Source organism: Suncus etruscus, chromosome 20, assembly GCF_024139225.1.
Source record: "Suncus etruscus isolate mSunEtr1 chromosome 20, mSunEtr1.pri.cur, whole genome shotgun sequence".
In the NCBI taxonomy this organism is placed as follows: Eukaryota; Metazoa; Chordata; class Mammalia; order Eulipotyphla; family Soricidae; genus Suncus; species Suncus etruscus.
The window spans coordinates 25,285,423-25,312,992 of record NC_064867.1 but is presented as its reverse complement, the minus strand read 5'-3'; the positions used below and the strand labels follow the sequence as shown (position 1 = coordinate 25,312,992).

General features: G+C 37.7%; 1 protein-coding gene across 1 annotated transcript in view; it reads right to left on the bottom strand.

The window, feature by feature from the left end:
• LOC125997902 (collagen alpha-4(VI) chain-like) overlaps window positions 1-27,570 on the bottom strand; it is a 113,903-nt gene that overhangs the window by 79,900 nt on the left and 6,433 nt on the right. The window contains 9 exon segments of the mRNA XM_049766086.1: window positions 1,611-1,689; window positions 2,739-3,070; window positions 7,740-8,294; window positions 8,830-9,375; window positions 15,573-16,199; window positions 25,432-26,034; window positions 26,864-26,987; window positions 26,990-27,407; window positions 27,409-27,433. Of these exon segments, the coding sequence (XP_049622043.1) occupies window positions 1,611-1,689; window positions 2,739-3,070; window positions 7,740-8,294; window positions 8,830-9,375; window positions 15,573-16,199; window positions 25,432-26,034; window positions 26,864-26,987; window positions 26,990-27,407; window positions 27,409-27,433 (3,309 nt within the window).

Sequence of the window (27,570 nt, the reverse complement as noted above, 5' to 3'; positions counted from 1 at the left end):
AGAAAATAAACAAATCAGGACAATTTCAAATTTGGGTAAGAGCAGTTGTTTATAGAGAATTTCTGAATAAACATTAATGTTAATATTTTGAACAGTAAAGTTTCTACACAGACACACAATTAGATTATATTTATGAAACAATTCTTTTTTGTTTTGTTTTGTTTTGGCCACACCCGGCAGTTCTGTCCTGGCTGTCTGCTCAGAAATAGCTCCTGGCAGGCACGGGGGACCATATGGGACACGGGGATTCGAACCGACCACCTTTAGTCCTGGGTCGGCTGCTGGCAAGGCAAATGCCGCTGTGCTATCTCTCCAGGCCCTATGAAACAATTCTTAATAACTTTTTTTGTTTTGGGGTCAAAGCAATAGCACAGCAGTAAGACATTTGCCTTGCATGCAGCCTACCTGGGACTGACTCAGGTTGGATCCTCAGCATCCCACATGGTCCCCGAACCTGCCAGGAGCGATTTATAAATACAGAGCCAGGAGTAATCCCTGAGTACTGCCAGATGTGACCCAAAAAGACACTCCCATTGGTGCTCAGAATTTATTCCTGGTTCTATGCTCAAGGATGCTTTCTGGTAGGCTTGGGAGATCAAATAAAATGGCATTGAACCCACATTGGCTGTGTGCAAGGCAAGTGCCCTACTTACTGTACTATCATTACTCTGGCCTCTGTTTAATAAATTCAAGTAAATATTTTATACATAATCTTAATTATACAAGATATAAAGCATTTTACATTTATGTTGCATAAGATTGCTGATCTAGCACATAGACCAAATTGGTTTCTGTCAAATAGTCCCAAATTTATTCTGAAAAAGTTGCAATAATTTGTACTTTCAGTGGCAGTCGATATGGTAAACTCAATTGAGCACAAATGTTATTAAAAAAAGAAAAAAATTCAGGAGATGGGATTGTGACTTAAGATCACATGTTCCCAGTCCCCAGTACTGCACCATGGTGTGGGTCCTGTCTTCTGTGTGCCTGTTATATTTGTAAGCCTCATAAGATGTGACCCCCCACAACAACAAAATCCCAGCAAGTAGGGAATCAATGTGCTGAAATCCTGCCAGTTCATCACTAACCAAACCAGTGCCCACAATTTGTTGCAGCCACTCACAAAGAGCTTTAACATCTTTGGCAAATGTCACAAAAAAAAATGCCATAGAAACCCAAGAGACTGAGAAAAATGATTAAGTGGAGAGCAAAGGAATAAGGGAGAGCAGTGGAAAGAGCAAGATCCAACTTTAGGATGACTCCAGAATAAAGAATATGGAGTCCTACATAGCCTAAAATAGCAACCACCGTTTAAGCCTTCTTCTTCTCAGAAGCTGATACAATACTCTGACTACAAAGATATAGAAGAAAGAAAATGAAACATTTGCAAAAATATGAACCAATCATAGCATGTCTAACTTGAGACCTTAATTTGTATAAAGGACCTGAGTGTAGAATATCCCTCTTGTTGTGTGTATATTAACTACCATGGATTACATGGGAAAATACTTGGAGTGTTTTGAGGGGCTTGTATGTGCCTCTCCCCGTTCCCATTTGCAAACCTAAGTTCTCAAAAACAAAAGTGGCTCCCACCCTGTTTTCTGGTTTACCTTTGTTGCGGAGTAGCTCTGATATTATTTTCAGTGCCTGTAAATTGTCATCCAGTCCATCTGTAAACACAAGTAGTACCTGTAGATTATATGAAGGGTGGAGGGGAGCAGGAAAGAGAGGAAGAAAGTGAAAAGAGAATGAAAAATATTGTTGCTCTAAATTGTACAATGAAGCTTAAACTTCAAGTGTAGCTTAACTTATAGGGCTGTAGCTAGTCTTTCACTCTGCTCCATTGTACCCTTTTGTTTGTTTGTCACTTCATTGCACATTCACTTTTGCTTAAATCTTTCCATACCTAAACAAGAATTTGGGTTGTGTTCAAATTAACACATTCACTGGAAAATAGCTTCCAAAGATGCTGATTTTATCAATGCAAAAGTATGAACATTTTAATTTACCTATTTTATTAAAGTGTTACTCATACTCAAAAAAATAATCTAAATTTAGAACCGAAGACATAGTACAGCTGGCAGGGTGCTTGCTTTGCATATGGTCCTCTTGTTCGATACTACTATATGGTTACCTGAACCCCACCAGGAATGATCCCTGAGTGCAGAGTCAGAAGAATGCCCTAAATATAACCAAGTGTGGTCCCACAATTTAATTCAATTTAAGTATTTACAAATTCAGAAACATTATACTCCAGAAATAAAGTCACTGACTATACAGTATTAAAAAAAAAACTAAATGTAACTGAGTTCAAGGGTTCATTTTCTAACAGCTATCACATGAGATCTTATTTTTGTGGGTATATAATTATGGAGCAGCAGAGAGGGAAGAAATAGGTCTTTAGCTGTCATTAAAGACAAGGGAATTTATGAACTAATTAATGACCCAAGGACCTTAATATCTTCTGATTTGTTTTGAAAATGATTTTATACACACAAAATTGTGAACTAGACTAGTCAATTTGAAGGCTGACACTTAATTGTTTTATCCATACTGGCAGTTTTGAAACTCTAGGGCTTAATAAATATTTATCGATTGAATATGAATACATTTCTTATTGATCTTGACTAAGAAAGACTATGAAAACTCTCCTGTTAAGAAGAGTTGACCTCGTTCACAATAGTATTCTCTTTAACCTCGGCCAATGGCTGACCAGCATGAATTCTCGATATTATTACCTTCACTTTTGCAGAAGAGTGGAGAGCATGATTGCCCAAAGACTGCAAAAAATCCACATTCATATGGCTACTTTGGGCAGTCTGCTGATGAAGAAAAACCTGAATGCTGTCATTATTCAGCTTCCCAAGGCCTGAATCAAAGGTTAGCTGACCATTGGAGCCAAGAGCCAGGAAGCGAAACATAGTATTGATCTGAGTGGGAGCATTACAGCTGATGTTGGGAAGAAAAGCCAAATGGTGCATCAACTCTGGCAGTAACTGTTGAAGCTTCTGCTCAACTTGCTTTGTGGGAGTAGAGATGTCAATTCCTATGGACAAATCTACACTGCATCCTTTAAAAGTGGAAGAGGAGAAGAAAATCAAATTAGTTATCTGGAGATGCATCACCAGCCCCATAAGAAATCAGTCAAACTGGTACTGAGAAGACCCTCCAGCCAAATTACAGAAGTGTCAACTATAGAATGGGGTGAGGAGCACGATGTTACATAGCAAAAGCTAACAATATAACATATTACTTCATAGCAGTATGCCTCTGTAGACCTTTCCTCATGCTCTCTGTCCTACTATGATTAATTCATCATACATGCCCTTTTACTAGCAAGTTTCTCCCTATTAAAGTGCTTTCTAGCTCATACCCCCATCTCCCAAGGGTGAATCATCATATTTTCATGTTACCCTAAGTTTCTTTAGTTGTCCTCTTCTAAAGATTCCTTTAAAGACTATGCCATTTTATTTCCTAATGTCAAATATAGATACTAAGTGTTTGGAAAATGAATAAAGGGCATATAAGTGAGCCCGTGTGTCTTTAAGCAATAACTAATGTTTCCTTCACTTCTTCAAGTTTCCTTCATTAATTATTGGGCAAGAGCCTCATTTCAAAGGAATGATTAGAAAAATATCAGGACTGATAACCACGTTCAATTTTCTTGCTTCTGTATAAAACTTCAGCTATATTGTGAAGGTTCTCTGCTTTTATAGTCTATCCTTACCCTCTCATAGGTGAAAGTAAGACCATCCACAAAATTCTAAGTTTTGGAAGTTGAGTGGTCTATCTGGATTACAATCCGGGTAAATAATTTAAAACCTAATTTATCAGGCCAAAGAGATAGTACAGGGATTCAAGCACTTGCCTTGCACACAGATAACCCCATTGTGATCCTCAGTACTCATAGGTCCTACAAGCACTGCCAGGAATGATAACATGTGCCCAGAGGTAGGAGTAATCTTTGAACACTGCTAGGTATGACTCCCAAATCCAAAATAAAATAAAAGTGAAGTAAAATGCAACTTATTCACCATAAATGGGATGTTATTATTTCTCTTCTGAAAAGTGTGACACGGACTGAGCTGAGCAAGGCAAGTATATGTAGATATTTTACCAAGGACCACCATAAATTGGAATATTTGGTTCAGAATCAATAAAAATAAATTTAAGATCATTTACTATAGCTTAAAGTTTCTTATGACTCTGCATTGCTGGGCTGAACTATAAGTTTTCAATCTCCTAACTAAACCCTGTGCTAGCTGGCCAGATATGTTTCTGAAATTGCCAAGACAGAAAATCACTTCCTTGACTCCTTTCATAGGAAGCATATTGGTTTTGTTTTGATTTTTTACATTTAAAATTCACCATACGGAGTTTTCACAGATGTATTTCTGGTTTGCAGTAGGTATATTATTCCAACATTTCTAATTTATATTTTTCTAAGCTAGTTTAAATTCTATAAAGCAAGAATAATTTTATTTCACTGTTAATAGAAAGACTGAACGTTTCTAGACTATCTCCATAATCTTTAGGATTCAGATTTATGATTCCAGAATTAATTATATTCAGCCATTTATTAAAGTACCTAGATAATGTTATTTAAAAAAATCAAAAGACAAATCTGAAGGTAAATATAGATTCTAATGTATGACATTGTGCAAAATTAATTAAAAAGAAAACTTAGAATCCCATAGCTTATCTCCAGGATAATGTCGAGGTAGATGTAACATAAATAAAAATATATAGGGGCTGGAGAGATAGCATGGAGGTAAGGCGTGTGCCTTTCATGCAGAAGGACGAAGGTTCGAATCCCGGCATCCCATATGGTCCCCTGTGCCTGCCAGGGGCGATTTCTGAGCCTAGAGACAGGAGTAACCCCTGAGCACTGCCAGGTGTGACCCAAAAAAAAAAACAAACAAAAAATATATATAGCCTTGATTTATAAAATATAGGAGTCACTTAATATAAAAATTCTACAATGTGCTTTTATTTTTAAATAATTCACTCAAGCAACTCTTTTGATTTAAAATTCACCAAGGACATTACAAAAAAGCAATAATCTTTAGACTGTATAAACAAAAATAGTAATTTAATGCTCTAGAAAATTGTGTTAGACATTTCAAACCCTGCTCCATTACTCTCCATCTATATTTCTAAACCTCTCTGTCTTATTTTCTCATCTGAAAACTAGTCATTATACTAACAGCACCTGTTTCACATGGGATTGGCATGACTGTTAGTTAAATGTAAACCATCAAACCCATTAAGAACATTATTTTTTATATTAGAGTATAAGTATTCAAAAATCTAAACTGTACCTACAATAGAGACTGCCTACCTTTGAAGTTCTGATTTTGTAGAAATATCTGTCTCCGGCTTAAACTGAAAATATGTTCCTTGTTAGCAAAAACATATTAACCAAAGTGATTTTTTTTTTTTTGGCTTTTGGGCCACACCTGGTGACGCTCAGTGGTAACTCCTGGCTATGCGCTTGGAAGTCGCTCCTGGCTTGGGGACCATATGGGACGCCGGGGGATCGAACCATGGTCCGTCGAAGGCTAGCGCAGGCAAGGCAGGCACCTTACCTCTAGCGCCACCGCCCGGCCCCAAAGTGAAAATATTTTTAAAGTGCTTGTTTCTTATATGTGTGAGAAATCAAGATAAATAAGTATTGGAAAAGAGCTTTTGTGAGTATTAAAATTCCATATACTATCTCTCAATAGATAATCAAAGAAGCAAGACCTTCTCAAAAGCGGTCTTAGGTCAAAGACCTAAGATCAAGAGAGAAATATGCGTTATCTCCCCCTCTTTTTAGGATAAAACTACAAAGTGCTTCAACATCCAGTTAAGCATCAGTATATTCTGAGATATAATAACAAAATTATCTCCTGTAGCACAGGAGCTCATTTTTAGAGGATGGGAGATCCTCCCTAGCAGTGCTTGGAAGATTTGGGAACACACCAACAATTTTAGGCCAGTTGGGCTGCTGGCTCAACACAAAGGATCAAGAATACAAGGATGTTCAGGCCTTCTCATGTTGTGAATTATCCCCCTACACACCAGCCCAGGCATTGCTAGAGAGTACAAAGTATATCTTATGGAAGTGATGGGTTTTATGGGTTCCAATATGTATTCTTCTATTTTACTTTACATTACTGGCATACTGAGCTATACAATGCTGTATTAAATTATATTATTCTGTGACATTCTAAGCTATACAATTTAATGTTATTTTATGCATTTCATCATGATTTTATTATTTCATACTATGCCATACCATTTTATGGTGCACTATACCTAGTATACTACTAGTATGTGTGTATATATATATAATATATATATACACACACATATATATATAGTATACTACTCAATGTTATTTGAAAGTCAATAAGATCCATTTTACTTGTGAGTTATTAGAAAGACAGAATTCCACCTGACCTACTGAACATGCCCTTTAACAGGGTCTTTCACAGATTATTCACAAGCATAATAAAGTCTGACAGATCCTATTTGGATCTATGATATTTCTCCAAAAGGCAATATTGGATAGTAGTAAATGTCAAAACCAGAATCCAGATTCAGATCTCAGTTTCTGTTATTTATTTACTTGGGCCAAATAACATGTTTTTGTTGTGCCTCGGTTTCCATTTCTGTAAAATAGTATCGATTCATGTAATTATATAAAGATTTAATGTTTTAATATATAAAAATCCTTCAGGATAATCCCTAGGATGAAAAAATAGCACCATGTAAAGGTTAGTTGTTCTGATTACAATGTGGTTGTGCTATAGTGCACACATATTCCTCCATCTCCAGCCCCTAGTCCCATAAAGCCTCAACACTCATGGGTAGGAAGTAGAATCTCTAGAAAGACATTCTCTAGGTCTACCACTGACTAAAAGGCAAATATCAGGAAAAAAAAAGCAACAGAGCAGACCACCCAGACTATTGGGAATAGGAAACCTAGTCTTGGGTCTTATTTAGGATAAAAGCATGAGAGGATAAAATTGCACTGAATATGACTTTAGCCATATGGAAACAAAGTGATTGAGCAAATAAAATGAGCCAATATAATGAGCCCTATACATAGACTCAGGAAAATACTGCTATTTTTTCATAAAATGTACTATCAAGGGCCTGATAAATGATCTTCATTCCATTCCTAGCACCATTTGGTTCTCTGCACATAACTAGGTGTGATCCCAAAGGCCCTTAAGCAGTCCTGGGGTGTTTTAGCTAATTCTTAGCAACACAGGGTCCAAAGAGCACCACATGCTCAGGCCTTCATATGGAACCACTGGCCTAGTCTACCAAAGACTGACCAAAAAATCACTCACCTCTCCCACAATTAGAGATTCTCTAGTCAATATTATGTTTTGCTTCTATTTCCCTTTCAATCACCCAAATCTGCGGTAAGTTGTGTAAATATTTTAGTAAATATGTAAACATTTCAGTCTGGTTTTGTTTCTCTACTAAGAAGGAAAGGAAGTATTGTAAGTACTTTCTAGAGACAGAGTTCTGAGAAAGTTTAAGCCTCAAGATTTCAGAGTGGAAAAAGCCATGGGAATGACTATAAGAATTCTCAGGATATAGGAAAACACAACTTTAGGGGTCAGACCAGTTATTATCATTCAGGCTACTCTTCCCTTCCTTTTCCAGACAGAATTAGTTTTATTTTATTGTGAGGGCCAACAGAAGCTTTGAGATCAAGTAACCAGCCCTTTGCCACTCACCTTGTGGAATGCAGACTTTAAAAAGAATTTCCTTCTCCATGTTCTGCAGGGACTCAAATTTTTCTCCATAGTATACTTTGTCCTCATCATTAGTAATCTCCAAAAGCTGAGAGTGTTTGGCTTCTCCCACCCCAATGGCAAAAATAATGATGTTTCTGTCCCTGAGAGCCTGAGCTGGTATGACTACATTATCCTGGGCAACCCCATCAGTAATCACAATCAAATACTGATGAACACTCTCTCTCCCTCCTCTTGAACCATCAAAAAAAGGCAGAGTAAAACTCAAGGCTTTGCCTGTGCGGGTGCCATCATTCAATTGCTGCATATCTGAGATAGCTCTATAGATGTCCACCTTTGAGTAGTATTGGTTGAGCCTGAATTCCTCTTGAGGAGTTGAGCTGAATTGCAGAAGGCCAATTTGAATTTCTTCAGGACCAATATTTGCATGGCTCACCAACCTCTTCATAAATGCCTTCATCTTTTCAAAGTTTTGTGAGGAGATAGATTCTGAACCATCGATCAAAAAGATGATGTCAGCTTTCCTATTTTTACAGCCTGCAGGGATGAGGTGAAGGAACAAAAGATTTACTCAGAAATGACAATAAATGAATTATAAATACTTAAGATCTTCCTGGAGTGGTATATACAATCCATAGTTTTAAAGATGGAAATAGAGGTCCAGAGCAATGCACAGTAAGTAGGGCAATAGCCTTGCATGCAGCCAATCTGGGTTCAATTCCCAGCATTTATATTCCATATATTCCCATGAGCCTGCCAGGAGTGATATCTGAGCACAGAATTAGGAGTAACCCTTGAGAGCTACCAAAACAAAACAAAACAAAAATAACAAACAAACATAAATAAATAAATAAACAAACAAAGAGGGTGACCCAACACATGACAATCTCAAGCTAAGATACAAACATTATGATAAAGACAAACATTTTAACTAGCTTGGTATATTTAAGGTCATGGTAGCTCCATGTGTAATATTCAATTTTTGGACCAATGCATTCATGCCTCAAAAGTGAAACTCATTCAATTATATTAGATACATAGAAAAAAATACACTAAATAGAAAAATTCTTACTCTCTGAGGAACATATGTCCTGTATTACTTCCTGTTGAATGGCCTTCAGAGAATCAAATTCATGCACAAAAAATGCCTTGTCATTAGCTATTTCCTGAAGTTCAGCAATATTAGCGTCTCTGACTCCAATTGCATAAATATTGACTCCTTCTCTCTTCAAAACCTCTATGGGAATAGCCACTGAGTCCTCAGATTTTCCAGCAGTGATGATGATGAGATACCAGGGAACACCGCTGCGAGCAGTGTCTGCAAAAGCCTGAGCCACGGTCATCAAGGCAGATCCTGTCTCAGTGCCACCACTTCTCTTTTGGATGTCATCAATGGCTGCCTTTAAATCTACCACACTGGAATACTGATTGAGAATAAAATGAATACTGACTCCCTCTGAGTACTGAACAACTCCAAACTGTACACTGTCTGGCCCAACACGGAATATTTTTATCATCTCATTCATAAACATCTTCATTTCCAGAAAATCATCTTGTTGGATGCTGTCAGACCCATCAATAAGGAAGTAAATATCTGCCTTCTCCACTTGAGCACAACCTAGGCAATAAAAAATAAATAAATAAACAATGATCCACCAGAACAGTATAAAATGGTCATTTATCCTGATCCCCACCCATCTTCCCACAATACCTATTATTCCTTGAGAATTAATATCTTCTTCTTTGGGGGGGGGGGGAGAAAAGCCATATATTGCAGTATTTAGGGCTTACTCCTAGTTCTACACTCAGGATAATGATGGGTTCCACAGTGTACAAAGTAAGTACCTTGTCTGCTGTACTATTTTTTCTGCTTAAGGATTAAAATCTCTACCAAAGCAGGTGATTCTGCCTAAGGTTTTTCTTTGCAAGGTTTATGATCAACCTGGGCAGGTCAGAGAGCTCAAAAGGCTGCACAGGTTTTGCATGTAAAGAAACTCAGTTCATTTTCTGATACCACAGTGACCACTAAGCACTGAAATAAGAATAGCTCCATGAACTGTTGTATATGCCCTCCATGCTCTACCCAACCCACAAAAATAAAATCATAAAAGAAAAAATACATGAAGAAACTTTGGGAGCAGCTACAAGCAATGGGGAATGACAAATACCCTTACCCTTTGGGTATAAGAGACTCTTGGAAGTAACTTTAAATTTATTTTCCCAAACTGGAGATATTTAAATAGAATGAACTATTATGCTTTGCATGCATGCTCAGGCTCAGATACCATCACCATTTTGTCTCCCCTAAACACCTTTAATGAGTGACCTCTGAGCAAAACACATAGCTGGAAGAAGGCCCCAGCACCACTGAACTGTCCCTAAACAAAAAAATTTTTTTTAATTTGCAGGAGTCCAAGATAAACTGAGGCCCAGTTTACTCACATCTCTACTTCCATACCAATGACTCTGAAGTCACCTCCCAAATAAATCACTTACATCTAAATTCTTATCTTAGAGTCTGTTTTGGGTGATTTCCCCATTTGTAGACATAATGTAAATATTGAGATTTCTTAACTGGAAATGACAAAGCTCTAAGTGAAACCAAGGCAGAATTGAAGCTCTCACTTGTCTCAGTGTCCCTTCTATCTTCCTGCTTCCCAGGTGACTCACACTTACAAAAGATATGAGCAAGAGATCATTTTGAATGACTAACTTTGTATTAAAGCTTAGTTTCTAAAGGATGGAATGGCTCTACATTTGAATAGCTTTACAAGACTTGCTTCTTTACAGCTCAGCTTCCAAACCTGTCCAAAACTAATTCTAGTACGTACTCAAAATACTGATGGTGTGAATTCAATAAGACTTTGGAAATAGCAGAACCAATATGGATAAGATCACCCCCTGGCTTACTTCAGCCAAATAATAGCTGCTTTTCTTGTCCACATTTTCAGTAAGGTAGCCTAGTTCATCTCTGGATTCTCTGAAACCAGGTAAGAATCTAAAGCCAATTCCTTTTTCCTGGCTGAAAGGGTAATAGTCTGAAATGAAACTCAGATTAGTTCCAAGTCTTTTTCTGGGAGTTCACCTAATATGTATCACATACTTTTTTAAATTGGCTTATCTAATTTATTTTAAGATTTATCAGTATATTCTGGGTCAGAGTGGTGGCTCAAGCAGTAGGGCATTTGCCATGCACGAAATAACCAAGAACAGATCACAGTTCTATCTCCTGGAGTCCCATATGGTCTCCCAAACCAGGAATAATTTCTGAGCGCATAGCCAGGAGAAATTCCCGAGCATCACCAGGTGTGGCCCAAAAAGAAGAAAGAAAGAAAGAAAGAAAGAAAGAAAGAAAGACAGACAGAAATAAGAAAAAGATAAAGAAGAAAGATAGAAAGAAAGAAGAAAGAAAGAAAAAGAAAGAAAGAAAGAAAGAAAGAAAGAAGAAAGAAAGAAAGAAAGAAAGAAAGAAAGAAAGAAAGAAAGAAAGAAAGAAAGAAAGAAAGAAAGAAGAAAGGAAAGAAAGAAAGAAAGAAAGAAAGAAAGAACAAAAAGAAGAAAAAAGAAAGAAAGAAAGAAAAAAAGAAAGAAATAAAGAAATAAATAAAGAAAGAAATAAAGAAAGAAAGAAAGAAAAAAAAAAGAAAGAAAGAAAGAAAGAAAGAAAGAAAGAAAGAAAGAAAAAAGAAAGAAAGAAAAAAGAAAGAAAAAAGAAAGAAAGAAAGAAGAAGGAAGAAGGAAGGAAGGAAGGAAGAAGGAAGGAAGGAAGGAAGGAAGGAAGAAGGAAGAAAGAAAAAAGAAAGAAAGAAAGAAAGAAAGAAAAAATGAGAAAGAATGAGAAAGAAAGAAAGGAAGGAAGAAAGGAAGGAAGAAAAAAGAAAGAAAAAGAAAAGAAAGAAGAAAGAAAGAAAGAAAGAAAGAAAGAAAGAAAGAAAGAAAGAAAGAAAGAAAGAAGAAAGAAAGAAAGAAAGAAAGAAAGAAAGAAAGAAAGAAGAAAGAAAGAAAGAAAGAAAGAAAGAAAAAAGAAAGAAAGAAAGAAAGAAAAAAAAGAAAGAAAGAAGAAAGAAAGAAAGAAAGAAAAAAGAAAAACAAAAAATTCTAAGATTTATTAGTATATCCTCTTAGTTGTCTGATGACAACCCTCCCCTAAAAGGCACTGGAAGAAGATGCAACTCAGAAAATTGGAAATTAAAGCCATCTGCTTTTCATGCAAACCTAACTGGAACTTCATCCCTTTTGGGGATGAAGTAGATGACAGGCTTAATTTTAATAAGGGGACCAGTATGTAGGAAGAAATTTCTGCAGCCAGGTCCAATGATCTACTGCAGTCCATGGCCTTTTATCTGTCTAGAAGAGTCCAGAGTCCTCAAACTACCTTTTTTTCCCCCTGCTGTTCTTGGCAGATAGAAATAAGGAAAGGGAAAAAAAGGAAAGCATGTACATATTTCACAGTCTATTGCTAAGTATTCACATCTGTTACATACACACAGTGCTTAGCAGGGTGTCAAACACATAGCAGATGGTCAATAAATGATAAGTAAAATGGTTGTTAAGACCACCCAGGATGAAATTTTGGTAAAATTGTCCCAACTGCTGTTTACCTCTAAACTACCCTTCCCAAGCTTTCTCATCTTTCAGTTGATTTTCCTAATTCCAAGTGTCTTTTTAAGTTACTGGGTGGGCAGCCTGGGAAAGATATCAGCTCTCAATTCCATGTATATTTGTTGGGTTAGCTGAAGTCCATTCCCCTCCTTCCCTGCAGAATATAGGAGCAAGGGTACACACATACACACACACACACACACACACACACACACACGTACATTTATATATTTATAACTGTTAACCATTCTCATCTAACATTGTTTTTCATTCTCAGAATAGAGAAAGGAGTGAAAGGCACAAATTAAGAGAGAAAGGTGGATATTTGGATATCTTGAACCTCAACGGGGCCAGAGGGGTGGTGCAAGCTGTAAAGTATCTGCCTTGCCCGTGCTAGTCTAAGACCCCGGCGTTCCTTATGGTCCCCAAGTCAGGAGCAATTTCTGAGCACATAGCCAGGAGTAACCCCTGAGTGTCACTGGTGTACCCCCCCCCAAAAAAAACCTAAAAATATCAGGGAAAAGTAATTCTAAAAATTTACAAAATTACAGATTTATTACTTAAAATATAATCAACAAACACTCAGTAATTTTCCCATTGAAGAAATAAATCATCATGCCTAGTATTTTTAGTTAACTTTCTAAATTTTCTAGCTGACATATATATATACATATATATGTATATATATATATATATATATATATATATATATATATATATATATATATATATATGTTTTTGGGCCACACCCGTTTGCCACTCAGGGGTTACTCCTGGCTATGCACTCAGAAATCGCCCCTGGCTTGGGGGACCATATGGGACACCTGGGGATCGAACCTCGGTCCGTCCTACGCTAGCGCTTGCAAGGCAGACACCTTACCTCTAGCGCCTTCCCGGCCCCAACATATTTATTTTTAATTCTACTTTTAATCTAAGAAGCATAGCATGAGGGGACAGAAATAGACAAGTAGACATTTTACACAAAGATACTCAGAAGAGACATGGTCAGATTTGAAATTAAAATTTCAGGAATCATGACTACAACGTGCATATATTTAACCATTTTCTTAGTGCACCTTCAAGAGGCACTCTTGGACTTGACCTCTACTGAAATTGTTCATAATAATTGAGTTCTGCTGCCCTATGTTAAATACAAGTGATGCTCTAACAGTACATTGAATGCCTTCCCTTTGGAAATTCTGCTTTCCTCAGTGGTAGAATGAATATAGCTGTCAAGAGTGATACACATTAGCATGTTTCTTATTATAATTACTCTGTGAATCAAATACTATAAAATAAATAGAATATGATTGTGAATAAAAGGTATTTATTATAGCTATAAAAATTAGGTTAACTTCTTTTAAAACATCACCAATAAAATCAATATTAAAAATTAGTTGGTATGCTAAATAGAGGATTTTTATGACTATAAAATCCAGAAATTTATGTGCTCAAATTATTCTCAAAGTAGTTATGTTCTCTTCCAACTTTAAAGAAATAGAGGAAGGAAGGAAGGAAGGAAGGAAGGAAGGAAGGAAGGAAGGAAGGAAGGAAGGAAGGAAGGAAGGAAGGAAGGAAGGGAGGGAGGGAGGGAGGGAGGGAGGGAGGGAAGGAAAGGAGGGGAGAAGGGAGGAAGGGAGGGAGGGAAGGAGGGAGGAAGAGAAGGAGGGAGGAAGGGAGGGAAGGAGAGAGGAAGGGAGGGAGGAAAAAGGAAGGGAGGGAGGGAGAAAGGAAGGAAGGAGGAAGGAAGGGAGGGAGGGAAAGAAAAGAGGGGAGAAGGGAGGAAGGGAGGAAGAGAAGGAGGGAGAAAGGGAGGAAGAGAAGGATGGAGGAAGGGAGGGAAGGAGAGAGGAAGGGAGGGAGGAATAAAGGAAGGAAGAGGGAGTGAGGGAGGAAGAAAGGCAGGAAGGGAGAGAGGGAGGGAAGGAGGGAGGGAGGGAGAAAAAAGGAAGAAAAGGCAGGAGGGAGGGAGAAAGGAAGGAGGAAGGAAGGAAGGAAGGAAGGAAGGAAGGAAGGAAGGAAGGAAGGAAGGAAGGAAGGAAGGAAGGAAGGAAGGAAGGAAGGAAGGATAATATAATTTGTACTACTGGCTAACTGTTAAAAACACATGCACAAAACTAACCAGTAGGACTCATACTTAAAGAAGCCTAACTCAATACCAAAGTATTTGCAAGCTAATGATCACTTATATATGATAAATTAATTATTTTTTCTCAAATTGTCTTTTATAAAAACTTCCATCTTTTAGTGAATTAAATTTGGCACACGTAACAATTGAATACAAAAGATTCCAACTGTTAAAAGAGATGAAGGGGTAAGAGAGGACGTGGGATGTACAAAGGATTTCTACTTGATGTTCTTCAGCAACAATTGAAATCAAGAGTTAGTAAATATATTTTAAGTTTTCTGTCTTCAATTTTAAAAATATTGTGGGAATCCAGCAGTGCTTGGGGTGGAAGTCAGAGAAGTGGATGAAGTAGTGCTGAGAATGGAACCCAAACTTCTGCATATGCAAAGAAAGCACATGCTCTACATAGTCTTTTCTTTCTTTCTTTCTTTCTTTCTTTCTTTCTTTCTTTCTTTCTTTCTTTCTTTCTTTCTTTCTTTCTTTCTTTCTTTCTTCTTTCTTTCTTTCTTTCTTTCTTTCTTTCTTTCTTTCTTTCTTTCTTTCTTTCTTTCTTCTTTCTTTCTTTCTTTCTTTCTTTCTTTTCTTTCTTTCTTTCTTTCTTTCTTTCTTTCTTTCTTTCTTTCTTTCTTTCTTCTTTCTCTTCTTCTTCCTTTCCTTCTCCTTCCTTCCTTCCTTCTTCCTTCCTTCATTACTTCTTTCTTTCTTTCTCTTTCTTTTTCTTTCTTTTCTTCCTTCCTTCCTTTCTTTCTCTTTCTTTCTTTCTCTTTTTCTTTCTTTTTCTTTCTTTCTCTTTCTTTTTCTTTCTTTTTCTTCCTTCCTTCTTTCTTTCTCTTTCTTTTTTTCTCTTTTTTTCTCTTTTTCTTTCTTTTTTTTTTTATTTATTTCTTTTTTTTTTTCTTTATTTATTTCTTTCTTTCTTTCTTTCTTTCTTTCTTTCTTTCTTTCTTTCTTTCTTTCTTTCTTTCTTTCTAATAAACCCAAAACCTTTTCTTCAGTAGGAGGTAGAAGACGTGGATGTATGGAACAAAAAAAGTAGAGGGTTTTGTGGGCTTTTGTAAGGATCATATTTGGGGAGGTCCTCCTACCTGTTTGAAGAACAAAGCTCATTCCAGAAGAGGAGACACTTCTGCCCACAACCTCAGGGCACAGTTGATTCTTAATCATATTTCCCACCACAGAGAGTTGCAGAAAGGATTCTAGATGGACAACATGCTTCCATGAAGGATAGGATGCAATCTTTTCTAGGTCCTTACTCTCAGTAAACTGAGTGCTCACTGTATAGATGGTGACTTCGGCCTTGCGGAGGAGAGAGGCTGGTCTGGCCACACTATCTTGGGAGGAGTTTTCAGTGATGACCACGGCTATCTGTTTCACACCTTTCATCCTCCGACCACCCATCTCTGGAAGTAGAACCTTATTCCTTAGAAAGTCCAAGGCAGCCCCAGTCTTGGTCCCTCCTCTTCTTTCCCTGTAGGTTAATTTGTCCAAATGTCCAAAGATTTGTGATGCAGTCTGATAGGTATCCAAAGAAAACTCAAGTTTTGATTCTTCACTGTAAAAAACCAAGCCCATCCTCACAACATCAGGATGAATTCTCAGAGAACTGACCATGGTCTTTAAGAAACTGACAACTTGTTGGAAATTTGAATGTCTGACCCTGCTAAAGTCCTCAATGAGGAATACAACATCAGCCGGGATAGCAGTTGGACATGCTAGAAGTAAAAAACAGAAAGAAGGGCTTTAGCCTAAGAACATGTGATAAAATTATTCATTTTACATGTAAGATGCAAAATAATTTTACAGTGATAGTTCAGACAAAAATATAGAATATAGTGACATAGGGATGCTCTACCAGAAAGTTTAATTAAGAACTGCCGAGTAAAAAAGCAGAGATATCAAAAAAGAATAACTTCATACCTACATAACTACGTAACAACATATTCCTAATAAATATAAGCAAAATTCTTAAAAATTTGAATTCTATAAAACAATAATAATAAAGAAAAGTAGATTACAACCACATGTTTATATTCCACAAATTCAAGAACAGTTCATATATGCATAGCATCAATCAATGTGATACAACATATCAACAAAAGGAATAGTAAGTCTTATGGACATATAAATAAGTGCAGAGGCCACTTTTGGCAATATTAAATCTGTTTATGGTAAAAAATATTTCTCAATAAAATGAGGATAAAGGGAAAATGCCTCTATGTAGTAAAGATTATATATGATAAAGTATAGCAAGCATCATATAAATTGTAAAAACAAAAAGCTTTTAGATAAGATTAGGCACAAAACAAAGAAGTCCACTCTTGCTATTATTAATAAACAAAATATTGGAAAGCTTATCCAAACAATTAGGCATGTCCTAATTACATTTGAAAATAACCAAGCAAAATACTTGATGATTTTGAATTCCACTTTATATTTATAGCTTCAAATTTATGGAGAGGGTAACAAAAGCAAAAAGGAACAAGTTCAATTACACACAACTGCACGTCTTAAGAAACCATCACTAAAACAAAAACATAACCCACTGAATTGGGGAGCATAATGATTTTTCACACAGCTGATAATGGCCTAATATGCAAGACATATAAAAACTCTCAAAGTTTAAAACAAAAATACAAGTCTATAAAAAAAAAGTTGAGAAAAAGACATATAGATGGCAAGAGGCATATTTAAAAGTACCCTATTTATTATTTCTTTGGTCCTTTGTTATTGTATTTTAAAACTAAACACTAAAAATGGAATTTATGGACCATACATATTCAGGAACTAGACCTATGGTACATTTGGTAGAGTGTTTGCCTTGCACACAGCTGACCCAGGTTCAATCGATGACATCTCAGATGGTCCGCTGAGCCTGCCATGAGAAATTTCTGTGCCTAGAGCCAGGAGTAATTCCGGAGTGCTGCCAGATGTGGCCCAAAACCAAAAGGAAAATGAAGTGCTCATTTTTACTGTTTCTCAGAGCAAATCAGAACAAAAAATAAGATTTTACCTCATACGAATAAGCTATATCAAAAATATCAGAAAGAGTGCGGGTGAAATTCCAAATGTCCCTTTTGGGGGGAATACCTTTTTTGGGGAATATACTCTAGAAGTCCAAAGACACAATGTAGAAAAGCCCTCTGCATCCCTTTGTTAATTGCGGCATTATTCATAATAGCCAGAGTCTAGAAACAACTCAAGTGCCTGAGAACAGATAAATTGATAAACTGTGGTACATCTACATAATGGAACACTACACAGCTGTTAGGAAAAATGAAGCCATGAAATTTGCTTATGAATGGATATGGTGAATATTATGTTGGGTGAAACGAGTTAAGGGGAAAATGATAGACATAGAATGATCACACTCATTTGTGGGATTTTAAAAAACAGATAGTATGGTAATAATATCCAGAGACACTAGAGATAAGGGCCCAATAGGACTAGTCCATGGTATGAAGCTTCCCACAAACAGCTGGAGAGTGCAGTTAGGTCAGAAAAGGGGTCAATATGACAATGATAGTTGGAAATGATAGCTCTGGACAAAAATTGGGTGCTGAAAGGAGTAAAGTAATAGGCATGATATCCCACAGTAACAATATTGAAAACCACAGTGTATAAACTGGAAATGGAGGGAGGGAGGGAGTGAGAGAGAGAGAGAGAGAGAGAGAGAGAGAGAGAGAGAGAGAGAGAGAGAGAGAGCTGCCCCAGAAGCAGGCACATGGAATGCGGGAGGAAAACTGGAGAAATATGCATTAGTGAAGTGTGTTGTATATTGCATGACTGAAATTTAATCATGAATAACTTTGTATCTGTGGGGGGAAAATAAATACCAACTATATTACTAACATTCTTATAAAAAAAGACAAATAAATAATTAATTAAAAATAGAGTGCTGGTGGAAATATAAAGAAAAGGAACCCACATTCACTGTTAGTGGAGATGTAAATCAGTTAAGAAAACAGTGTGTAAATTTCTGAAAGTATTAAAAATTATATAGTCCATACATTCCATTTTTAGTGTTTAGTTTTAAAATGCAATAACAAAGGACCAGAGAAATAATAAATAGGGTGAGGCACTTGCCTTGCATCAGAAATAAGTCTTGCACACTTTGCTGCAGCACTATGATAATAGCTAAGCTGCAGAAACAACCAAAGTGTCACAAGACAGATGAGTTAATAAAGAAGATCTAATATACATGCACAGAGGAATACTCTCAGTCACTATAAAGAAGGAATTTTGTCTTTTCCTCAAATATTACAAAACTGGAGTGTGGGGCCAATTAAAATAAGTCAAAGGGCTTAAAGAAATTAAAAAGGACACAAAGAAATGGATACCTGTACAAAAATAAAGGTTACAAGACCATTTGTGATATTTTTAAAAACAATCATTTTTCTTCTATAAAAGGAATTCAGTGACTTGGATTATTGTTAAGAAATATTCACTTCTTTACACCACTTAATTGGGGAAATATAATCATTGATAAAATTGCCATAACTTCCTTTAGCATTTCACATCTATGCAGCAGGTATGTGAAAGTACTTTTGCTGCTGAAAGTACTCTCTCTGTCTTGGTCTCTGCAATTACCTTGGGAAAGATATTTCCAGACTATTCAAACAATCTCAGGAGAGACACGAAATATAAAATAGAGCCAAACCTAGATAGTCCAACCCTCAGTCAAAACCCAATCTGTATATTAGCTCAGGCAAGGTCAGCAATTCAGCTGATCCCAAAATCGGTTAACTTCTAGAGGAGCTGTAAAAATTATTTATTCCTTCCAGTTAAAATTTTAAGAAATTTGTTTTTCAGCATCACTGTGATGGTAGTCCCATAATCCTCCTCTTTTAAATCTCTCGTGTTAAATCCCTGTATTGAGCCACTGAACTTCGCTGGATCTCAGATGCCAGCACCCTTCTGCCTCTCTACTCTGCTGTCCTGCATTTTCGGCCTGATTTCACCCTTGGTGCGGCTCATCAGCCAGCCTGCCTTCCTGTGAACTTTCCGGGGAGTCTGCCTTCCCGTGAGCCTTCCGTGGAGGTGAGTCGACACGCCCAGAAAGGGAGGAGCCACTGAACTTCGCTGGATCTTAGATGCCAGCACCCTTCTGCCTCTCTACTCTGCTGTCCTGCATTTTTGGCCTGATTTCATCCTGGGTGCGGCCCATCTGCCAGCCTGCCTTCCTGTGAGCCTTCCGTGGAGGTGAGTCCACACGCCCAGAAAGGGAGAAGCCAGAGGAGCACGGTTGCTCCGCTCCCCTTCGCGACGGTGCACAGCATTTAGCCAATGAATACAATCACAACACGTAGAAAAACACGCAGTACTAGTGTGACAATGGGGAAACAACATGGGCCAGTGCCAGACATAGAGAATGAAGATGGCAACTCTGATGACTTGAACATGATCAACCACCTAGTCAGTCTCTCAGATAAGGAGTTTAGAGTTGCAATATGGAACATGTTCAAAGAACTCAAACAAAGTATAGAAGAGAAAACTAAAAAGAATCAGGAGAATATGAAGATAGAAATGAGAAAACTCCAAACGGAAATTTCAGATCAAATAACAGGTCTGAGAAACTCAGTAGATGAATTGAAGAAAAACATGTTTGAGATTTCCCACAGGTTAACAGCAGCTGAGGATAGAATCAGTACACTGGAAGATGAGATACATAACAATTACATACAGCAGAAGAAATTGGAAAAAAGCCTCAAAGCAAATGATCAAACAATGGAAAAATTACTCAAAGAATGGGAACAGATGAAAATAGAAGTCTATGATAAGCTCAACAGAAACAACTTAAGAATCATTGGAGTCCCAGAGACTCAAGAGAAAATCTTCGGGAAGAATCAACAGTCAAGAACATCATTAAAGAGAAACTACCAGAGATAATGAATACATGTGATCAAATCCTGCATGCCCGAAGAGTGCCAACTAAAAGAGACCCCAGAAAAAACACCCCAAGACACATCCTAGTCACAATGACGAATCCCATAGATAGAGACAGAATTCTGAAAGCAGCAAGATCAAAAAGAGAAATTACATTTAAGGGAACATCCTTGAGATTTACTGCAGACCTGTCACCAGAAACACTCAAGGCCAGAAGGCAGTGGTGGGACATAGTGACAAAACTCAATGAAATAAATGCTTCGCCTAGAATACTGCACCCAGCAAAACTCACTTTCAGGTTTGAAGGAACAATACATAGTTTCACAGACAAACAACAGCTCAAAAACTTCACAGACTCAAAACCATTCTTAAAAGAAAAACTGAACGGCATACTTTAAGACAAGGCTTACCAACAGACACACCAAACTTTAATATAAAGATGGCACTAACTCCCAGGACAATTCTTTCTCTCAATGTCAATGGACTAAATGCACCAGTTAAGAGACACAGAGTGGCTAAATGGATCAAAAAACTCAATCCAACCTTCTGCTGCCTACAAGAAACGCACCTGAATAGTCAGAACAAACATAGACTCAAAATAAAAGGCTGGAGGAAAATCATCCAAGCAAACAACACCCAAAAAAAAGCAGGAGTGGCCATATTAATATCAGATGATGCAAACTTTATACTTAGGAAAGTTGTAAGGGACAAAGATGGACATTTTGTATTAATCAAGGGATATGTACAGCAGGAAGAAATCACCCTCCTAAACATATATGCACCGAATGAGGGGCCAGCAATATATTTAATACAACTGTTGACAAATCTGAAAAATAATATCAATAACAACACAATAATTGTGGGAGACCTCAACACGGCATTGTCAACACTAGACAGGTCAACCAGACTGAAACCCAACAAGAATATACTAGACCTGAGGAGAGAAATGGAAGTAAGAGGCCTAGTAGATATATACAGGACACTCCACCCCCAGAAGCCTGGATACACATTTTTCTCTAATGTACATGGGACATTCTCTAGGATAGACTACATGTTAGCACACAAAACATATCTCCATAATATCAAGAGGATAGAAATTTTGCAGGCTGCCTTTGCTGACCACAAAGCCCTGAAATTATATATAAACTACAAAGGGACACAGAAGAAAAAATTTAACACCTGGAAGTTAAATAGCCTCATACTGAATAATCAGTGGGTCCGAGATGAAATCAAAGAGGAAATCAAAACCTTCCTGAAAACAAATGACAATGGAGACACAAATTATCAGAATCTATGGGACACAGCAAAAGCAGTACTGAGAGGAAAATTTATAGCTTTGCAAGCACACATCAGGAAAGAAGAAGGGGCATACCTGAATAGCTTAATGACGCAGCTCATAGAATTAGAAAGTGCTCAACAAAAGGATCCAAAAATAGGGAGGCAGAAGGAAATAACAAAGCTGAGAGCAGAAATCAATGAAGTGGAAACCAGAAAAACCATCCAAAAGATCAACGAAAGCAGAAGTTGGTTCTTTGAAAAAATAAACAAGATTGATAGACCACTGGCAAAACTAACAAAGAAAGAAAGAGAGAGAAACTTGATAACTCGTATTAGGAATGAAAAAGGAGAGATCACTACTGATATGGTAGAGATTCAAAGGGTAATCAGAAACTACTTTGAGAAACTCTATGCCACTAAAAATGAAAACCTGGAAGAAATGGATAAATTTTTGGAATCTTATAATCTTCCACGATTGAATGAAGAGGATGTAGCATATCTAAACACACCCATTACTATTGAGGAAATTAAGAAAGTAATCAAATGTCTGCCCAAAAACAAAAGCCCAGGCCCAGATGGATTTACTAATGAATTCTTTCAAACCTTTCAAGAGGAACTACTACCAATCCTGGCAAGACTCTTTCATGAAATTGAAAAAACAGGAAAACTTCCAAATAGCTTTTATGAAGCCAACATCACCTTGATACCTAAACCAGACAGAGATGCTACGAAAAAAGAAAATTACAGACCAATATCGCTGATGAATGCAGATGCAAAGATCTTCAACAAAATCCTGGCAAATAGGATTCAATGCCTCATTAAGAAGATCATCCACTACGATCAAGTAGGTTTCATTCCAGAAATGCAAGGCTGGTTTAACATCCGTAAATCTATCAACATAATACACAACATCAATAGCAAGAAAAATAAAAATCACATGATCATATCAATCGACGCAGAGAAAGCATTTGACAAGGTCCAACACCCATTCTTGATCAAAACTCTCAGCAAGATGGGAATGGAAGGAACCTTTCTCAATATAGTTAAGGCCATCTACTACAAACCAGAGGCAAATATTGTCCTCAATGGAGAAAAACTGAAAGCCTTTCCTCTAAATTCTGGCACAAGACAAGGCTGTCCTCTCTCACCACTCCTATTCAACATAGCACTGGAAGTACTCGCTATAGCGATTAGGCAAGAAAAGGATATCAAGGGAATCCAGATAGGAAAGGAAGAAGTCAAGCTCTCACTGTTTGCAGATGACATGATACTCTACTTAGAAAACCCCAAAGACTCTATCAAAAAGCTTCTAGAAACAATAGACTCATATAGCAAGGTGGCAGGCTACAAAATTAACACACAAAAATCAATGGCCTTTCTATACACCAATACTAATAAGGAAGAAATGGACATTAAGAAAACAACTCCATTCACTATAGTGTCACACAAACTCAAAAATCTTGGAATCAACTTGACTAAAAATGTGAAGGACCTATACAAGGAAAACTATAAAACTCTGCTCCAAGAAATAAGAGAGGACACGCGGAAATGGAAGCATATACCCTGCTCATGGATTGGCAGGATTAACATCATTAAAATGGCAATACTCCCCAAAGCACTGTACAGATTTAATGCGATCCCCCTAAAGATACCCATGACATTCTTCAAAGAAGTGGACCAGGTACTTTTGAAATTTATTTGGAACAATAAACACCCTCGAATAGCTAAAGCAATCATTGGGAAAAAGAATATGGGAGGAATTACTTTCCCCAACTTTAAACTTTACTACAAAGCAATAGTTATCAAAACAGCATGGTATTGGAATAAAGACAGGCCCTCAGATCAGTGGAATAAGCTTGAATACTCAGAGAATGTTCCCCAGACATACAATCATCTAATTTTTGATAAAGGAGCAAAAAATCCTAAATGGAACAAAGAAAGCCTCTTCAACAAGTGGTGTTGGCAAAACTGGGTAGCCACTTGCAAAAAATTGAACTTAGACCCCCAGCTAACATCATGTATGAAGGTAAAATCCAAATGGATTAAAGACCTCGATATCAGCCCCAAAACCATAAGATATATAGAACAATACGTAGGTAAAACACTCCAGGACATTGAGGCTAAAGGCATCTTCAAGGAAGAAACTGCACTCTCCAAGCAAGTGAAAGCAGAAATTAACAGATGGGAATATATTAAGCTGAGAAGCTTCTGCACCTCAAAGGAAATAGTGCTCAAGATACAAGAGCCACCCACTGAGTGGGAGAAACTATTCACCCAATATCCATCAGATAAGGGGCTAATCTCCAAAATATACAAAGCACTGACAGAAATTTACAAGAAAAAAACATCTAATCCCATCAAAAAATGGGGAGAAGAAATGAACAGACACTTTGACAAAGAAGAAATACAGATGGCCAAAAGACACATGAAAAAGTGCTCCACATCACTAATCATCAGGGAGATGCAAATCAAAACAACGATGAGATACCACCTCACACCACAGAGAATGGCACACATCACAAAGAATGAGAATAAACAGTGTTGGCGGGGATGTGGGGAGAAAGGAACTCTTATCCACTGCTGGTGGGAATGCTGTCTAGTTCAACCTTTATGGAAAGCGATATGGAGATTCCTCCAAAAACTGGAAATCGAGCTCCCATACGATCCAGCTATACCACTCCTAGGAATATACCCTAGGAACACAAAAATACAATACAAAAACCCCTTCCTTACACCTATATTCATTGCAGCTCTATTTACCATAGCAAGACTCTGGAAACAACCAAGATGCCCTTCAACAGACGAATGGCTAAAGAAACTGTGGTACATATACACAATGGAATATTATGCAGCTGTCAGGAGAGATGAAGTCATGAAATTTTCCTATACATGGATGTACACGGAATCTATTATGCTGAGTGAAATAAGTCAGAGAGAGAGAGAAAAACGCAGAATGGTCTCACACATTTATGGGTTTTAAGAAAAATGAAAGACATTCTTGCAATAATAACTTTCAGACACAAAAGAGAAAAGAGCTGGAAGTTCCAGCTCACCTCAGGAAGCTCATCACAAAGAGTGATGAGTTTAGTTGGATAAATAACTACATTTTGAACTGTCCTAATAATGAGAATGTATGAGGGAAATTGAGAACCTGTTTAGAGTACAGGCGGGGGTCGGGTGGGGAGGAGGGAGACTTGGGACATTGGTGATGGGAATGTTGCACTGGTGATGGGTGAAAAAAAAATTAGGGGATAGCTATTGATCTTAATTATTGGTTTTAATTATTAATTAGGTCCATGTATGTTCAAGAATATTGCCCCATTTAAAAAAAAATCCCTGTATTGAGGAACTCAGAACACATTGTCCTTTTCTATCTCTAAACTTTACTATTGTGCTATATTCCCCATGTTAAACATCTCTTAACCAAAAAATGAAAGACATTTTTAGCAGTATCTCAGAGACAAGAGAGATGAGGGCTGGTAGGTGCAGCTCATGACATGAAGCTCACCACATAGAGTGATGAGTGCAGTTAGAGAAATACCTACAATGAGAACTATCATAACAAGGTGAATGAATGAGGAAGTAGAAAGCCTGTCTCGGGTACAGGTGTGGGTGAGGTAGGGAGGAGGGAGTTCTGGGAAACTGATGGTGGGAATCTTGCACTGGTGAAGGGGGGTATTCTTTACTTGACTGTAATCATACAACTGCAATCATGTTTGTAATCACGGTGTTTAAATAAAGATAATTTAACAATAAAAAAACCATCTCTCAACCAAATCTTACCAGAAATAGCTTCCTTTTCAACTTCAATGGTGAACTCCCTTCCAGTACCTTGTAGCACCACATTGACATCTTGTATTATCTCTCTGACTCCCTCTTGTCCTTGTTTCTCATATACAAGGGAGGGAGACCCTATATACTCCAGCTCTCTCCTGTCAAAATCCTGTACACCCACAGACATGACTTTCACGCCTTTCTCCTTCAGAATTTGTGCAGCATCCTTGACCTCATCTGAAGATTTTCCTGCAGAAATGACCACTGCATACTGAGGAATGCCCTGGAGAAACCGACTTCCAGCCGCCTCTTGAAAGAAAGTCTCCTGAAGGTATCTCAGAGCTCTGCCTGTCCTCCTGGAGCCACCACGGAACACAAAGTGGTCATGGATATGAGCAATAATATCATTCTGGGTCTGGTAGGTATTGAAAAGAAATTCAGTATGGCCTTGTCCACCATATTGAGCCAGCCCAATTCGGTACTTGTCTTTGCCAACATCGAGTAAGCCAACCACTTTGGAGATGAAAGTCTGCATCCACTGGAAACTGGCTCTTGATGTGTCTTGAGAGGTGTCAGCAAGAAAGACCACATCTGCATAGGTCTTAGTCAATTCTAAAGTGAAAGAGAGAAGGTAGGTAAACGCAGGACAAGAAAGAAAAAAAATGCATTCAAAGTGTGGAGAATACAAGGATGGTTTAGGTGGCCATCATAAGAGGCAGGCACATTTCTATAGCAACACTATATACATTGGACATCCACCTCTTTTGTGAAGCACACAAATCACAAATCTCTCCTCCCTACCAGGGGTCTCAAACTCAATTTACCTGCGGGCCGCAGGAGGCAAAGTTGGGGTGATCCTTGAGTGCAAAGTCAGTAGTAAGCCTTGAACATTGGGGGGGGGGGTGACCCAAACAACCAAAACAAAACAAAACAAAAAAAGATTCCTCTAGGGCAGGGTCACAAAATGTTGTACTGAGGGCCTGCTGATCTTTAATCCCTTTCAATGAATTTTCCTCAGCCAGTGGTAAAAAGGAAGATGATGCATACTGATTTATGATTGTGTACAGCTTCTGAACATTTGATGCTCATAAACTATCCTGATAGGAATATTTATTGCCCTACTGTTGCACATAATAAAACTGAGTGAAGTAGAGAATCTGTGTCCATTATCAGATGTCTAGAAACAGTAATGGCAGGATTAATAAAATAGACCTGCGCTCTAATACACATGAAGTTTGCTCTAAGAAACTGTTCTCTCTTCATAAAAACTCTATACATCCTTCAAACTCAAGCTCTTATGTTCTTTTATCCTGAAAGTCTGACCAGACCCACAGTGATGGTGGATAACTTCTCTTCCACCTGTGTTCTAAACTCAGCGCATTATGGTTCCATATAGCCAGGAAACTTTATTTGAACTACTGGTTTTGACATAGCTTTTTACCTTTTATCTTACTCTCCACTGCCAAGCATTGAGTTTGAAGAAATCTTCCTGAAAATTTTCTATAAAATGCTAAACTTTCTCTATTGAAGAGAAGCTTCTCAAATAACTTGTTGTCTATTTTATTTACAACCCATGTATATACAGAACTTTGATCCCTACCAAATATACAACTCCATCTTCTTTCAACATGCCAGCTGCCTCCTGGGCTTCATCAATTGACTCCCCATCTCTTATTCGGGTAACGATTTGGGGAACCTATCCTTGTCCCAGCTGTCAGCTGCCTCAATCAAGTAGCTGGTTCTAAGGCACTCCCTGAGTTTGTACCTCCTGTTCAATAGAAAGATTTTGAATTTTCTCCAGGACCATGCTTCTCTGAGCATACTGATTCTGCTGAAACGCAGAGTAGATGTTATTATACTGAACAAGATCTACTCAGACCTAGTCACTGCCAATATTAATCTTCCAAGAGGCAGAATAAAGGAACTTCTTCTCTTTCTGGAAGTACTGTGATTCGATGCTAGTTGAGTTGTCTATTAGGAGTAGTGTCTGCCAACATTGCATCTCTGCAAGCTCCAAGGAGAAGGACAAAAACTAGGAGGTGAGCATAACTTCACTCAAAATGATTAAAATTAATGGTGCCGGGCCCAGAGAGATAGCACAACGGTGTTTGCCTTGCAGGCAGCCGATCCAGGACCAAGGGTGGTTGG